The sequence below is a fragment of the Capra hircus genome, chromosome 11, assembly GCF_001704415.2.
Source record: "Capra hircus breed San Clemente chromosome 11, ASM170441v1, whole genome shotgun sequence".
Classification (NCBI taxonomy): domain Eukaryota; kingdom Metazoa; phylum Chordata; class Mammalia; order Artiodactyla; family Bovidae; genus Capra; species Capra hircus.
In genome coordinates, this window is record NC_030818.1 from 28,188,470 (window position 1) to 28,203,910 (window position 15,441).

Sequence of the window (15,441 nt, forward strand, 5' to 3'; positions counted from 1 at the left end):
TAGAGCGCAGGCTCAGTAGTTGTGGCACATAAGCTTAGTTGCTTCATGGCATGTGGGATCCTCCCCAGTCAGGGATTTAACCTGTGTCTCCTGCATTTATAGGAGGACTCTTTACCACTGATCCACCAGGAAAGCTCTGTTTTCACTTTTAAATAACCAGACTAAAGGAGCACCATTGATAAAGGCAGAGCTAAGCTATACAGCTTTAATTGCCCACAGCAAAACCAAAAATTAGCTGCCATTTCTAAGGTATCATGGATTCTGCATAGCAGGCACACAAGGTGGAGCAGGAAGAAGAGAGCATCTAAGCCTTATTTTAATGGAGATCAGAGATGTTCACTGTGAGCCTCACCAATGGGTTGCCTTTTATGGAAGTCTATCACAGATACTTAGTAAAAATGGTCTCAAGGGTTCTGAAACATGTGAGGTAAGAAGGAGGTACTAGTCCCCTTTAAGCATTGTCCATGGTGAGTAGGAGTTAGCGCAGCCAGATTTCATTTCTTTCCAGTGGGCACTGTTTGAGCACCTGCGAGACACAAAGTGGTGTGAGGATGAAGAATTACTGAGACCCTGGTGGCTCTCCTAAAAGGCCTTTGTGTCTCAAGAGAGTGACAGCTAGTTAAGCAGAATAAATAGGTACACAAGATGGTAACCTCAGGACTCAGGGAAGGTTTCTTAGGGCACCTGGTGGATGAATTGAGTTGCAGAGAGTCAGCAGGATTTCCTTTGGTGGTATGCAGTGGCGGGGGGGAGGGGGGGGGGCATTCCCGAAAACAACAGGAAGGGTTGGGGTGGGTGTGGGGCAGGGGAGGAGATTCAGTATCCCTGGGCTCTGAATCCTTTAAGGCAGAGACTTTGTTTCTAATCTCTGGCACACAAATCAGTCTCTTAGTAATGGTTTGTTGAATGAATAAATAAATAAATAAGGACTTGTAATACTCCAACATGAGCAAAGCCTGGGGGATGAGAACATTCTTGGCCTTTTTTAGAAAGGAAGATAGTATGGCCAGAACAAAGGGTTTCTTAGTGCTCTTAGTAATGAACAAGATTAAGAAAAAGGACCAAGGAAAGTGGCCTTTATTCTATAGGATCTGTGGACCCCCTGAAGGTTTCCCAGTGGAGGGAGGGGCATCATCAGACCTGTCCCAGAAAGAAGACAGGCAACAGGAATGTAGATCAGAAGCCAGAGGGCCAGAGAAGATTGGCTGAGAGTTTTTTACAGCCCAGATAAGACACAAGGAGGCCTGGGGAGGTTCGCAGAGTGAGGATGGTAATAGGTAAAGTCTCACTGGAACCTCTGTCTTCTAAAAGATCTGAAGAATAGAAATTTCAGACTGCCTCTACTAGTAAGTTCTTTTAGCGGAAACATTAGGAGTTTAACCTTCAAGGAGAAATTGAAAGCGAGGGCTCTCAGTTGAGACCTGATTTTCCACCACCTTTCTCATTCACTCTTTATCATCAGAATGGTTGGTTCTAGGCCCTCTGTGAATTGATGTCAGAGTCAAAGGCTCGACGGCCTAGTGTAGCAGTCAAGGACCCAGCCCAAGACAAACATTCACTTTATGATGAACAGAACACCCACACGACTTGGATGAAAGGCAATCCACTGGCAAAACTCCCAGTGGATAACTGTGGTTTCTGTTTTATAGGGACCCAGACACTGTGCCTTCTCGCTCTGCACTTGTGTCGACTACGCAGCGTCACCCCTCTGTGTGAAATGCCAAGCGATTCCTGGCCTTACTGTAGGCAAATTCTAGCTGATAGGGGCATTGCTACCTTTATCAAAGGGTCACTGAGAAGGTTAAATGAAATTATGCTGCTAAGGCATTTAGCCCAGTGCCCAGACCACAGTAAGTACTGGGTCAGCAGTGGCTCCATCACAATCATCATGGTTGTTGGGCCATGCAGTGGGGTGGGCAAAGCACAGTACTAAGAGTTGAGAATCCAGGCTGGACTTAACCACGAAAGCCCCCATGTGACCTTGACCAAGTCTCAAAATGTTTTTGACCCTCAGATTCCTCATCTTTCAAATGGGAATGATAATTCCTGCCCTAGCTGCCTCATCAAGCGTTTTGAGAATCTAATGCAATTAGAGCATGGAAATGCTTCAGAAAGCATAAGCCTGTATCCAAATAGGAGGGGTTGTGAGGTGCCTGGCTAACCCTGAAACCAGAGACACCTTCTGAGGCACTGGCTCTACCCTGAGGCTTCTCTTCCCACCACATGCCCTTGGCTGACCTCCATGGCAACCCCTCCCCTATCTCCTCACCTGCTCCCCAGACAATGGTGGCCAGCCCTGGGAAGTGCCTGGCATCTTTAGGCCCAGTGCCTGCTCTTCTTCCCCAGCTCTGACCCATCTAGGGGTTGGCTGCCGTGCCAGGTACCCTCCCATGGCATGTGAAGACTTGCCTTCTCACCAGCTCCATCCATGACAAGGTGATTTAGAAGCAGATAATTAGGGTCAAACCTGAGGAGGATTTTATTAAAGATGCCACCCCAAACAGGAAGCCCCTGGAGGGGAAGGGCGGGCAGTGCAGCTCTGGTGGTTTCCCTAGCACCATCCTGTCTGAGCACACACAGGGTCACCTGGAAGCTACCTCCCCACCACACCCAGCTATACCAGCCCTGCCCTGAGGTTAGCAGGTAGCTACCTTAGCACCAGGGTCCCCAGAGCCCAGGAGAGCAGGGAGCATGCCTTGGAAGATATGCACAGTAGACACAGCTGGCAGCCAGTCTCCCTGAGTGCTGGAAACAGTCACAAGTAGATCCAGAGAACTGGTAAAGCCCCTGTCCTCTGGTGGCTTATGGGTGCCCTGGGGAGATAGTTGACCATGAAAAAAAAAAATGGCTAAAATCATGATGGTATGTGGAAAGTGCCTGTCAAATCTTAAGGCCAGAGGTCTTAGGGTGCCAGAAACTAGGAGAAAGGTTGGAGAAATCCAGGAAATCTTTTTGGAGGAAAGCTTTTGGTGATAACCATGACCTTGAAGGTGGTACCACAGTGAGCCAGGCTGGGGCTCTGGGTCTTTCAAGGTTGAGGGAGGCTCAGACTTTGGCTTTAGCACCGAGCAGCTTTACTGGCTTCTCAGTGGAGCCTATATCTTTGACCTTTCAGATACCATGTACTGACCACTGGACTAAGAGATCAAAGGTCCTAACCAAGCAGATTACCAGCCCCAAATAATTTAAAGTTGGCTGCATTTGCTCACATTCCTTTTCATTCTAAGTTCTAAAGAGTCCTAAAATGAGCATTTTTTTTTTTTTACTATTGTCGAAATGCTTCTCCCACCTTTTGATTTAATCCCAAGCAGTCTGCAACCTTGAGAAGGGCATTTTGAGCAGACCCCAGACAGTCCAGATACCTGAGTTCAACCTCGTCTTCTGTCTGGTGATCTGAGAACTGAGCTGGACCTTCATTCTGAAATAGGTGACCTGAGAATGTTACCTGCCTGGGGTGACCCACAGGCTGGAGTGACCGTTGCCATCTGGGGAGGTGTCTTCAGAATATATCCCCTTTGAGGATGTGCACTCCAGTCGTGCTCCTGCTCCCTTCACTTTTTGGAATTCTTTATAGAATGATAGCACTGAGAGCAATCAGAGATGACCTCTCACCTGCCCCACTGTCTCTGGGCAGCACCACGCCTGGTCCTGCTGACCGATAAGAAGAAAATATCACTGTGGAGTGGGAACATCACTTCCTTAGCAGTGGGGACAACCCAGCATTCTTTCTGCTCGGAGCCAACTGCACATCACTGACATGCTACATACCACACACACATGGAGATGAAGTCTTGTAGAAGTAAAATTAGATTTAGTACCACCTTCCAATTATATTGGGCTTCCCTGGTGGCTCAGAGGTTAAAGCGTCTGCCCGCAATGCGGGAGACCTGGGTTCAATCCCTGGGTCGGGAAGATCCCCTGGAGAAGGAAATGGCAACCCACTCCAGTATTCTTGCCTGGAGAATCCCATGGATGGAGGAGCCGGGTGGGCTACAGTCCACGGGGTCGCAAAGAGTCGGACACGACTGAGCGACTTCACTCACTCACTCACTCACTCCAATTATATAGAGCTTTGTATCTGCAGTAGGCTTTCGGAATCTTCCATCTTAATTAATCTTGTGAGGTTAAGCTGAGGATCTGAGCCTCATATGATAAATGAGGAAGTCAGCTGTCTGGCTTGAGATCACCCAGAAATGTAAAGCCAAACTTGGGGTGAAATTAGGTACCTCCTGGTTGATCTTCTATCTCTAGCCCCTGGCCAGCACTGCAGAAAAACTAGGAGGGGGAGTTTACTTGCTTTTCCAAAAGCTCTGCAGCTTCTCGACTCAGAGTTCCCCTCCTGCACTGACATTCTGATTCCATCTGTAAAACTTCAGTCCTCACACACCATTCTGCAGGAAGCTGATGTCAGCATGTCTTCAGCATCAGGTACTAAGTGCATGTAACCTGAGTGACTCTGACTGCATATACTTGGAGGAAGAGGCAAAGAGAACATAGATAAGAGAAGTGACAAGTCCTTATTTGGAGGATTTGTCAAAGAAAAATGCAAAGACAAAATGCACCAGACAACCAGGATTTGACTGGGCTCTTGGAATAGGGAGAATTTTATGGAATGCCTGAAATAAAAAGGAGGGCGGCTGCTGCTGCTAAGTCGCTTTAGTCGTGTCCGACTCTGTGCGACCCCATGGACGGCAGCCCACCAGGCTCCCCCGTCCCTGGGATTCTCCAGGCAAGAACACTGGACTGGGTTGCCATTTCCTTCTCCAGTGCATAAAAATGAAAAGTGAAAGTGAAGTCACTTAGTTGTATCCAACTCTTAGCGACCCCGTGGACTGCAGCCTACCAGGCTCCTCCATCCATGGGGTTTTCCAGGCAAGAGTACTGGATTGGGGTGCCATTGCCTTCTCCGAAAAAGGAGGGAATCCACTCAATATGCAAGGATCACTGACAAAACAAACCTGCATGTTAAGCTAATTAAAATCTATACCTCTTTAGTTTTCTCAGTGTGAAACTAACAAGCAATAAGTGAAATAATATGGTAAGAAATTGATGGAGTTTATTATATGTTTGAGCACAAAATTGTGAGCTAATTATAATGAATATACCACAAAGCAGATTAGTGTCATGTTTAACAATATTTAGTAATGGATAAAACATAAACTTTGAACTTAGTCAAATCTGAAGTAAGATTGGAATGAGTGCATAAATCTGGCTTTATTTCCTGCAAGTCACTTAATTAAATGTTTAATTTTTTCACCAGTAAATTAGGAAAAAGAAAATAATCTGTGTAAAAACTGTTATAAAGGTAAAATAGCACTCAATCATTTTTCAAAGGGGTTCTGGGGCTTCATAAAGGAAGGAAAATGATTTGTCAGCAAGCCTTAGGAAAGTCATGAACAATAATAGAAATGGGTCTTTTCTCAGAATATGCAAGAGCATAGAGTGGTCCTTTATGATTAGAACACAACAGATGGGGAGATTTATTAACTGTAGTTTCTTTTCCAAGAGCCCAGGGCTCTGTGAATTCAGCGTTGTCACTATCTAAAGAGGACTGAGGTTCTGATCACCCTTGTTTAGTGAGGGGAGACCTAAATTTGCTGCACTCACTCATTGTGATTTTAGTGTCGAGAATATGCACAATTCTTTCACATGGCCCTCCATGCAGGTGAGGAACTTCATCTGGTACTCAAGCAAAGAAGCTGTAATTTGTTCCCACTGCAAGGCAGACTGTGGGTGTTGACTCTGGAAACCTGGCCCCTACGCTGTGCCTCTCAAACTCAATTTTCACTAAACTAGCTGATTTAGAACCCAAATTTTTATAAGGCAGCCCTACTCTATGGAAGAACAAGCTGGAAATAGAAACCCAGGTCTTTGCAAGGCCGCTTGTGGTGCAGGCGTGGCCTGGGCGGGGGCAGCCTGCAGGGGGGCCCTGATGTTGCCCATCTCCCGAACAGATCCTGCAGGAGTTGGAGTACGGCCCCTCAGTGGACTGGTGGGCCCTGGGGGTACTGATGTACGAGATGATGGCCGGGCAGCCCCCCTTCGAGGCTGACAACGAGGACGATCTGTTTGAGTCCATCCTCCACGACGACGTGCTCTACCCGGTCTGGCTCAGCAAGGAGGCGGTCAGCATCCTGAAAGCTGTGAGTCATCGGCCCCTGCCCTCTTTCTGCTCCCCCGCCTTCCCCCCGCCCCCACCCCTTTCCCCATCCCACCTCTGCTCACTGCCCAACAGAAGGGGTGGAGGGCAGTCACCACTGGGAGTTCAGGTCCACTGCAGGGGCTGCTGTTGAGAAATTGAGCCCAGGGACACCACATCTGCATTCCCAGAGGAAAGCTCTGTGCACTTGTGTGTCCTCCAGAGCTGCAGAGGGGGAGAACCAACCCCACTGGTGCTGGGGTCACCCCTACTGCTCACATTCTGGGGGCAGTACCCCCTTTCCTGATCTGCCACCCATGCCTGTCTACCTCTGGGGCATGCAACGGGGAAGAGAGAAAGGTGAGGAGGGGGAGACGCTGTATACCTGTGTCGTCAACAGTGACACTGATCAGAAAAGGTGTGTCCTCTCAAGACCCCTGAGACCACAATGGATTCAGATGTAATAGCCTTTCCCGTGCCGCAAAATAGTCCCTTACAGATGATAATGCTTAGCACTTGCTCAGTACAACCATGGCGACAACACTGAGACACTTGTACTACGGCAAGTAAATGAAGTTATCTGTCCCCCTGGGAATGCTCGGGGAGGTGAGGTGCAGGGCGTGTAAACAGACCAGTTTACCTGGGGAGGGTCACCCCACTGGGTTGAGGCCATGACAACCCAGGAACCCTAAATTCTGTTCCTGGCTCCTCTCACCCATCAGAACACCCCAAAGTTCAGAGTCAGCATGCCGCAGTCCCAACATTCGCCGTACCAAAATACCTGCTCTATCATGGTTTATTTTTCTTGTTTTCCAAGTCAAGTCCCAATATTTACCTAATTGTATATATACAGAAATATTATATCCCTATCATAAATGGAAAATCAGTATTGCTTGCCATAATTGATTAACATAAATCATCCTATAAAAATAGTAAAAAGGCCTAAAATCATCTCACAGGTGTCTGGAGGTACCATGTTTTGGAAAATGCTACATCCGAACATGTTGCCTCTTTCTGCAGTTCACTGTTTCCTTCCTCTTCCCTTCTTTCTCTCATCTTCCTTCCTTCCCTCCCTCCCACATCCATTTCTCTTCATCTCCCTCCCTCCAGTTCCTTGATTCAATGAACAACTGTCTGTTGAGTATTTTCCTCTAGCATTGTGCTAGATGCTGCATGAGTATAACAGCCATCATTCTTGCCTTGTGGAGCCTGTGATCCAGCAGGAGAAGGTGGGAAATAAGTTAAGAAACACATCCATAGGTGGTCACCATTGGGCTACGAGCAGTGAAGGAAGCAAAGAGAATATGTTCATTCACTCATTTATTCAACACCTATTTATTGGGCATTTGGATGTGCCAGACACTATGCCAGGAGCTGGCAAAAGAAGACCCTGTAGCACCTGAGGCAGCTAGGATGCCCTCAGCAGAGCTGATCGCTCACCCTGGGCCCCAGACACCAACCTGACACACCTTCCAGTAAGCACCCTGCCGCTGCCCTGGATGGGCCGTTTCATCATGAATGATCAGAGCAGTGGTCTTCACCTCGGGATGGTTCTGCCCTTTCCCCTCCCAGCCCCCCACACTTCCATCATCCCCCGGAGACATCTGGCAATGTCTGGAGACGTTTTAGTTGTCTCAACTTAGAGGGGAGGGGTGCTATTGGCATCTAGTGGGTGAAGCCAGGGAAGTAGCTAAACACCCTGCACTGTACAGCCCCCAGAGCTAAGAAGTATCCAGTCCAAACTGCCATCAGCACAGAGGAAACTCCAACCTGCAGAGACTGAGAAGAAGGAGGTTGCGCCTGTGTCAGCTGGTTGGTGAGGGCGAAATGTCTGGGAAAAGACGAGACTCTGGCTTGGGCTCAGCTTCCTGAGACGCTAAAACCTGTGTGCTTATCCATGGCGCTGATACTTCCCCTCCCAGAAGTGGGAGGACAGGAAGAGCTGAGGGAGCAAGGAGAAGTCTTCTACTCCCTCGGCCTTGGAACACTTCACTTCCTCACATTGTCGCTTGACTCTAGGGCCAGGCCAGGTTTTCCATGACTCTGGCCATTGAGCCGTGTCTCTTGAGGGCTGCTGCCTACGTGCAGAACTCTCCAGAAGCCTTTTGCACCATAGAGTTATGCAGTGCACCACCTGTGCAACAGTGCGTAGCGGTCCTGCTTCCTCCCTTCCTCAGCCCTGTGCCCTGAGGCCCAGCCTTCAACCCGCTGTTCACTCATCTCAATGTACTGAGTGCATACTGGGAGCCAGGCACTGAGCCAGATGCTGGGAAGATAGGACTGATGCCTATATTATAGCGCTCACAATGGAGAAAAAAATTTAGACAAATTATAATTTAAATAAACGAGAAGCATCTACCCAGCACCCCTTCACCATCTTATCTCTGCCCAGGTAAGATTCTTTGGCTTCAGCAGTGCCAGGCAGGAGTCAGTAGGAAGTTCTTGCTACCCAGGAAACCCTCCCTTGCTGAAACCCGAAATGCCATCACTATAGATTTATCCCTCTGAATTTAATTTATACTTTGTCCTCTTAAGGTCCTTTGTTTAAACTCTCAGTCTTCACCCCATGAGATATAACACTCAGCCTCTGACACCATGCAGACACACACTACTACCTTTATTTTGGTTGGCTGTCAGAAATGTTTCCACCTACCAGCACTGATTTTTTTTCAAGGTGATATTTTTATACATCTACTCAATTAAATTCGCATTTGCCATCAGGACTGACTCATTTAGTAGGAATAGTAATTTCACTTGGGTGTATGAGTTCACAGGACACCAGCCAAAAAGTACAAAACACATCAATGTGGTTTTTACAGACAAGCATTGAAAGCAATAAGCCTTTCTTTTTCCTGTTTTTTATCTGTTAATCTACATTGGGTTTTGTGCTAGCAATTACAAATTCAAAAAAAAATTTTTTTTTTAAGTAGGAGGGCCTACATCCAGGAAAAGGAAAGGGGAGGAGGTGCCTTTGAAAACTGACCTTAATATGAATATCTGGTCTTCTTTCCTTACCTCCAAAAGGGCTGTTGACCTCTTAGTATGAGGTTATCAGACTTCAGTCTCCCTGATGAGAAGAGTTAAGAATCTGAGGGGAAATCAGAGGGTTAGAAAAAGTCTAAGTTCCTAATCTTGACTTGATACCTCACTGACTGTTTGACTTTGGCCAAGTTAATTAACTTCTCTGAGCCTTAACTACCTCACTTATAAAGTAGGGATCGTTTTAGTCCCTCAGAAGGCTGCATTGCATGGAATGAGTCAGTATATGTATATGATATGTGTAGAGCGGTGGCTGGCGCATAGTAAGTCCTACTTAAGAATGAAAGAGTACCCTGAGGGGTGAAGCTCCTGAAAGTACAGAAAGTGGGCTTGGGAGGTGACAAAGATTCTGCCTTGGCTGAGCTCCACCTTCGCCTCAGTGCCTGTGCCTGCCGGGCCTCTGTTCCTGATTCTCTCTCTGTCTTCATCCCCCCAGTTCATGACCAAGAACCCCCACAAGCGCCTGGGCTGCGTGGTGGCGCAGAACGGTGAGGAGGCCATCAAGCAGCACCCGTTCTTCAAGGAGATTGACTGGCTGCTCCTGGAGCAGAAGAAGATCAAGCCGCCTTTCAAACCTCGCATTGTAAGTAGGCCTGTAGCTTGTGCACACCGGGGGTGGGCGTGGCATCTGTGCACAGAGATGAGGGTCTGGGCACATTTCACAACCAAGATGACAAGGGCGGAAGGTCACCAAGAGACGCCCTAAAAGAGTCTCGTTGACCCTGGAGGTTTACTGTCAAAGATACATAACCAATAGCTATAACCAAGATGATGACTTACATGGGACACAGAGGAACCTTTTGTACTTTAATCAAATTTTATTTATCTTGACCAAAATTGTAGGCAATACTGATTTTCTATGTGTGGTAGAGATACAAAGTTTCTTTATAAATAAACTTTTTTTTAAATGAATCAATTTAAAGAAAAATATTAACTCAGTGATAGTCGCAGTCATTGTTTGGAGCTAGCCCTGAGGCTGAGACTCAGAGGGGGACATTTGAAGAGGACTGTCCCCAGAGCAGCCCGTGGAGCCCGGCTCTGTGAGATGCCATTTCTTTAGACCTCGTCTCCGCCCTCTTTGACCCACTCTCCCTTCTGCCTTCTCTTCAGCCTCAGCACACACTTCTTCCAGGTCCTTTTGCCTGTTGTGACCATGCCAGTCAGAGGAAGGTGCAATCATTGTGTTTGAAGCTCAGAGGTTAGAAAGAGGAATAGGCCTGTCGAGTCCAGGCTTGACTCAGAAAGCAGAGACCACATTGTGGCAGTGACCTGCCTCTGGAAGGGAAAAGGGTCAGAGGTGCTTTCCTTAAAGTTAGAGAGTGGGTGTGTAAGCATGCGTGTGCATGTGTATGCACACATATCCGTGTGTGTGTGTGTGTGTGTGTGTGTGTGTATAAGGGGAAACCCTTAGTTCTCTTGCATCCTAGCCTGATGAAGCAATCATTTAGATGAAGTTTTGGGTAACCAGCTAGCTAGTGTTCTGGGAGTGAAGGGGGGCTGTGTAATGAAGTTACAGGGCAGAGCCCCGGAGTAGTGGGGCTGGGGTCTTGGGCAGCGAAGGCTTGTGATTATCCAGTCAGCCCTCAGTCACCCCACATTCTGTCAGAGGACTCCTTCTCCATCACTTCCATATATAAAAACGACCCTCCTGTGCCTTGGGAATCATCAGAGAGGAAATCCACTATATTCCAGGAGGTTTTCTGGGGAGCAATGGTTGACAGTGCAGGGACCTTAGAAATATTTCATGTTGGGGGTAAGATTCAGCTGAAGGGTGTGATCCAGGCCTCGGCTAGACAAGAGCATACAGGTGGACGGTCCCTGGACATGGCCCCATCACCATTCTTTGTTTGCTTCCTTTTGAGTTCTTATGATTTTCTCTGGCTGACATACAGCCTGGAACAGGCTAAGTTCAGGTTTACCTTCTTTCTTTGATAACATCACCCACAGCTCTGAGGGCTGCTGTTCTAAGCCTGTGATGTGAGCTCAGAACAGGGCTTATGGCACATGCTAGCCTGCTGCAAGGCTGCCCCACCTCATCCCTAGGGTCTCTGCAGGTGGTCTTTTAGAACAAGACAAACTGACAAGTTTCCCCAGACAAAATGAGGCGGTCAGGAGACCAGAGGCCAGGCAGAGGAGGAGAAACTTATTTTAGGTTTAATCTAAGTTGATCAAACTCAAAGAAAATTGGGAAATAGACCTGAGTAAGGAATCTAGGCCCAACAAAGAGGAACCCAGGATGAGCACAGAGCCTAGTCAAGTAGTGCAGGTCTGCAGAATGACTTGAACTCCAATCTAGAGGCCAGGTCAACAAAAGGACTTCCTGCTAGGCTTGCAAAGGGGCATGGCTGGAGGAGCAGCCCCTCCTAGGGGTACAGGCTGGAGGGGACAAGCCCCAGGGGACCACCATCAGCAAGGGGTATGAAAGGAACCAGGGTCTGGGTGGGGCAAAGGCAGGCAGGGAATCTTTGCAGAGAGCCCACAGGGGAGCACGGAATTCAGGAAGCTCTTTGTGGTAAAAGGCACAAGGAAGCTTTAAAGGATGAATCCATGGAGCAGAATCTTTCTCTGGAGTGGTCTGGTGGCCGACTGTCACTCGGATCCAGTGGAGGCAATTACTCTGAGATAGCCAAATAAGCCCCGAGAAGTGCTGGTCTCTAGGATCTCTTCCCAAAGCCCCAGCAATGCCTGGGGCTTCCACCCTCCAGTCTGAACTCTGAGCGCACTAAAAGGGCACACCTGAGAGCAGGGACACTTGGAGCAGTCCCTGGCCTCCCCAGAGAGAGGTGAGGGCAGGAAGGACAGATGTGCAGTTTCTATGGCCTACAGGATGGACAAGGATACAGACGAGGGGGCGGTGGGGGGACATGAACCAGAAGGCTGAGCTGTAGCCTTCTGCTAGCTGTAGCCCGGGCCCTGGCCAGGGGTGTGGGTGCTGGGTACTCCTGTGGACAGGGGGTGATGGCTCCCCAGGAATCAGCAGTAGAAGTCCATCCTGGGTCAGGGGTTCTTTCTGTCCATGCAGAATGCAAGAGCCCGGTGCTTCCCTTCCCTGGGCCTCTCGACAGCCCCAACCTGGGACCAGAGGGCAGGACTCTACTTGCTTCCTTTGCTGAGGGGCTCAAGTAGGCTTCTGGGGGCCGTCCAGGAGCTCCCAGCACGTTCCCACTGTTTAGCATTCCTAGAGACTGAGTCGTCATTGCCTTGGAAATGACCCTCTGGGCATGTTCCTGCTCGCCCCCCACAGGCCTCCAGAGTCACTCTCAACACTGTGGGGGGTCAGGAGAGAGGGCATTTATTTGGTTGGTTTGAATTCAGTTTGAAGGAAGAAATTAGAACATCGTCTGAAGGAAGGATAAAAACTTACATTGTCCGAGAGGTGTTGCTGGTCAGGTTTGCAGCTGAGTGATGCTGACCCTTACTAAGTTCTCAGCTATAGGGCAGTCAAGATATATTCAAGTTATTTAGATCTCTGATCACAATTATATCCTTGTGACAAGAGATTTCTCTCCAGAGAAATATTAAAATCGGGAAAGAACAGTCTTCATCTGGTTAGCATGTTGAAAAGATGTCCCAGATCTGTCCCTTGATTGAAAACTCTTCTCTGAAAAATGTTAATGGCATCATCCTGAGTCATCTGTGGGCTATGTGTAATAGAAACAAGTTTTAAGTTGAATTAAAGCCCACTGCAATGACGGATATACTGTATCTTATCTCTGAAAGCCCTAGTTGGACCAGTGTGGATCACACAGGTGTTTATAAGCCATCACCTCCCCTAACCATCTCAGGATTCTCCCTAGGGGTGTGGAGGCCTGCCTGGCTCAGATGCCAGCAGTAAGCAGGGCTCTGTGTTCCAAAAGCTACATCAGTATAAGCCACAGACAGAGCCACATATGAGCAGTCGTTGGAGAGACCCTGGGAAGCTGAAGTGTGTCCCCATAGACGTCATCTTTTGCTCATGGGACAGGGAGTTCCAACACAGGACAAGCTCTCCCTGGGCTTCAGGTGTCACATAACTTAAGGACACACCAGATGCCTTCTGAGGAGAACCACTGAAGAATGGTTTTGACAGAGAGAGGAAGAAAAACTGGATTGACATTGGGAACAAGTGGCCAAGGTGGTGGATCACAAGCGGCGAAGGACAGTGGGAGTTTCTTAGATCTTAGGGACAGACTCCAAGTCAAAGGGAAAAAGCCACTGTGAGAAGGGAGGGGACACGTCTGTGATCAAGCATCTCCAGCTATGCACCTTGGTGGTGGCCTAAAGAAGACACTGGGCATGCGTTCCAGAAGCAAGGAAAGCTATGCACGGACTCCTCATCTCATCAGGCTGAAGATCTCTAGGGTGTTCAGTCAAGAGCCTGGGGCTCCAGAGGGAACTCTGGGGCTCCTATGTTCTGGGCTTGCTCTACTTGCTTCCTGCCCATGCCCTGCTGATGTCTCACCAGGATGCCACCAGTCCCCAGGAGCCTGCTGAAGAGCTGCTTTCCACTGCTCTGCTGGCCCTACTGAATCTGAGCCCCCTGGGCAGTTGGCGGAGGGCGAAGGGGACAGGGCAGGCATCTTGCCTGTCTGATTCAGGAAGGAATTGGTTTTGTCTGGTAGTGGGTGCTGGGGAAACAGACTGAGTGAGGTCCTATCATCCAGTCTAGGAGTTATGCAGAGACAAAACGTAGTGGCCTATGTTCCAGAGTTCCTAACCATCCCCACTCCCCGACACAGACAGAGGCCCTATGCACGGGTGGGCACAGCAAACTGCACTCTGCCCATGCTGGCTCAGCTGGAGGCTGGGGTCCCTGGATCACCCACACAAGGGCTGAGGATATGGCAGGAGAACAGCTTCCAGAACTGGTTTCCATCCCCTCCACAGGAAGCCTCGCCCCTCTAAAGATATCACTGAGGAGATTGTCCAGATTCGTAGCTGGAATTTGGCCTCTGGTCAGGTTCCATCACATACTTCGATTGGCTGCTATTCCCTCCAGGCCTTTGCCTTCCTGAGATGTTTGCTGAGCTGAGATTTCTGCTCCCTGGCGCCTGAACCTCCCTGTCTAAACCCTGCCCTGACTCACCAGCTGTCAGTATTTCCTGGGTTCCCTCCCTTCAGGTTTTCACCCCTTTGTGCTAACCCCTCCCTAGGACATTTTTCAGTGGCCTTTGCTTCTGCGTGGAACTTTCCTTCTCATCTTTCCTCCCAGCTATCTTATCTTGTATATCCTCCCTCCTCCACTTTCCTTTTTATGCTCCTCCCGTCCACCCTTTCTCCACTCCCATACTCTACTGATGTACAAGCGATGTGCCATTAACACCGAACTGGAGACTTGGTGCCATCATGCACTCAAATCAGTTCTTCTGGGGCGGCTTGCTTCCAACCAAGGGCATACAGCAGTGGGTGGGTGGGGGGACAGAAAAACCAGCAAAGCTGGATCTCTGACCTTTGATGCTGGAAAAACTCTCCAGTATGGAATTCACCATCTGTCTTACTGGGGATTTGTTTCCAAGACAGTGGCATCATTTGCTGCCATTAAAAGCAGCCTATTTAGCTTTTGTGTTCCTAGTGGGCTTGCCTTCCTTGGGGACCATCGGATACAGACGTGATGTGTTTGGTGTGGTTGAAGGGCATCATCTGACCTTGTAGATCTTGGAGGTATTTTGCTCACTAGCACTCCTCCTGCATACTCCCACCCTGCCCCCCAGAAGCAGGAGGCTCTGAGATTATGGCTTCAACACTGAAATGGGGGAAAGCCAGTGGAGGAGGGAAAGATCTGCCTTCCCAACAGCCCACCTGTCCTCAGTGAAAGCCAAAAACAATGAGGGAAATGCCAGCCAAGTAAACTTCTCTTTGTGTACATGTTCTCTCTTTTCAAGTTTGCTTCAGTGTGAATGTCCCTCTTTAAGGTAAGGCCTCCAGAATGGGGAGTCTCTCCAGGTAGGTGAGCCCTCAGGCCTGGTGACACGGAGGCCCCTTTCAACCTCATGATCTGTTCCATCCAGCCATCCACACTGCATGGCGGGACCCTCAAGGGAGGCCCTTCCTGCATGCTCCTGCATGACCAGGCTGTGCTGAGAGAAAACTGGGAAGTGGGCCTGAGACCCTCACACCCTCACCAACTCAGCGGCCAGGGGAGAAGCCCTGCTGAACAGGCAACCCTTTCCACTAGAGCCAGCTCACCAGCTGAAGACCTCCTGAAAGTGTGAATCTTGAAGACAGAGCCCCAGAGACCATGAGAGGCTGTCCCCATCGTCCACGTGGCAGGCAGGAGTGGGGCC

At 48.9% G+C, this 15,441-nt stretch overlaps 1 protein-coding gene across 2 annotated transcripts in view; it reads left to right on the forward strand.

Annotated features, from left to right (window-relative positions):
- Positions 1-15,441, forward strand: part of PRKCE (protein kinase C epsilon) — a 546,886-nt gene that overhangs the window by 508,850 nt on the left and 22,595 nt on the right. Inside the window, exons 14-16 of one of the 2 annotated variants that reach the window (XM_018055187.1) lie at positions 5,955-6,143; positions 9,615-9,761; positions 15,040-15,069. In XM_018055187.1, coding sequence (XP_017910676.1) covers positions 5,955-6,143; positions 9,615-9,761; positions 15,040-15,054 — 351 coding nt within the window. In that variant the 3' untranslated portion in view covers positions 15,055-15,069. Of the gene's footprint in view, positions 1-5,954; positions 6,144-9,614; positions 9,762-15,039; positions 15,070-15,441 lie in introns of those variants that run through there. The other variant, XM_018055186.1, reaches the window with a different exon arrangement.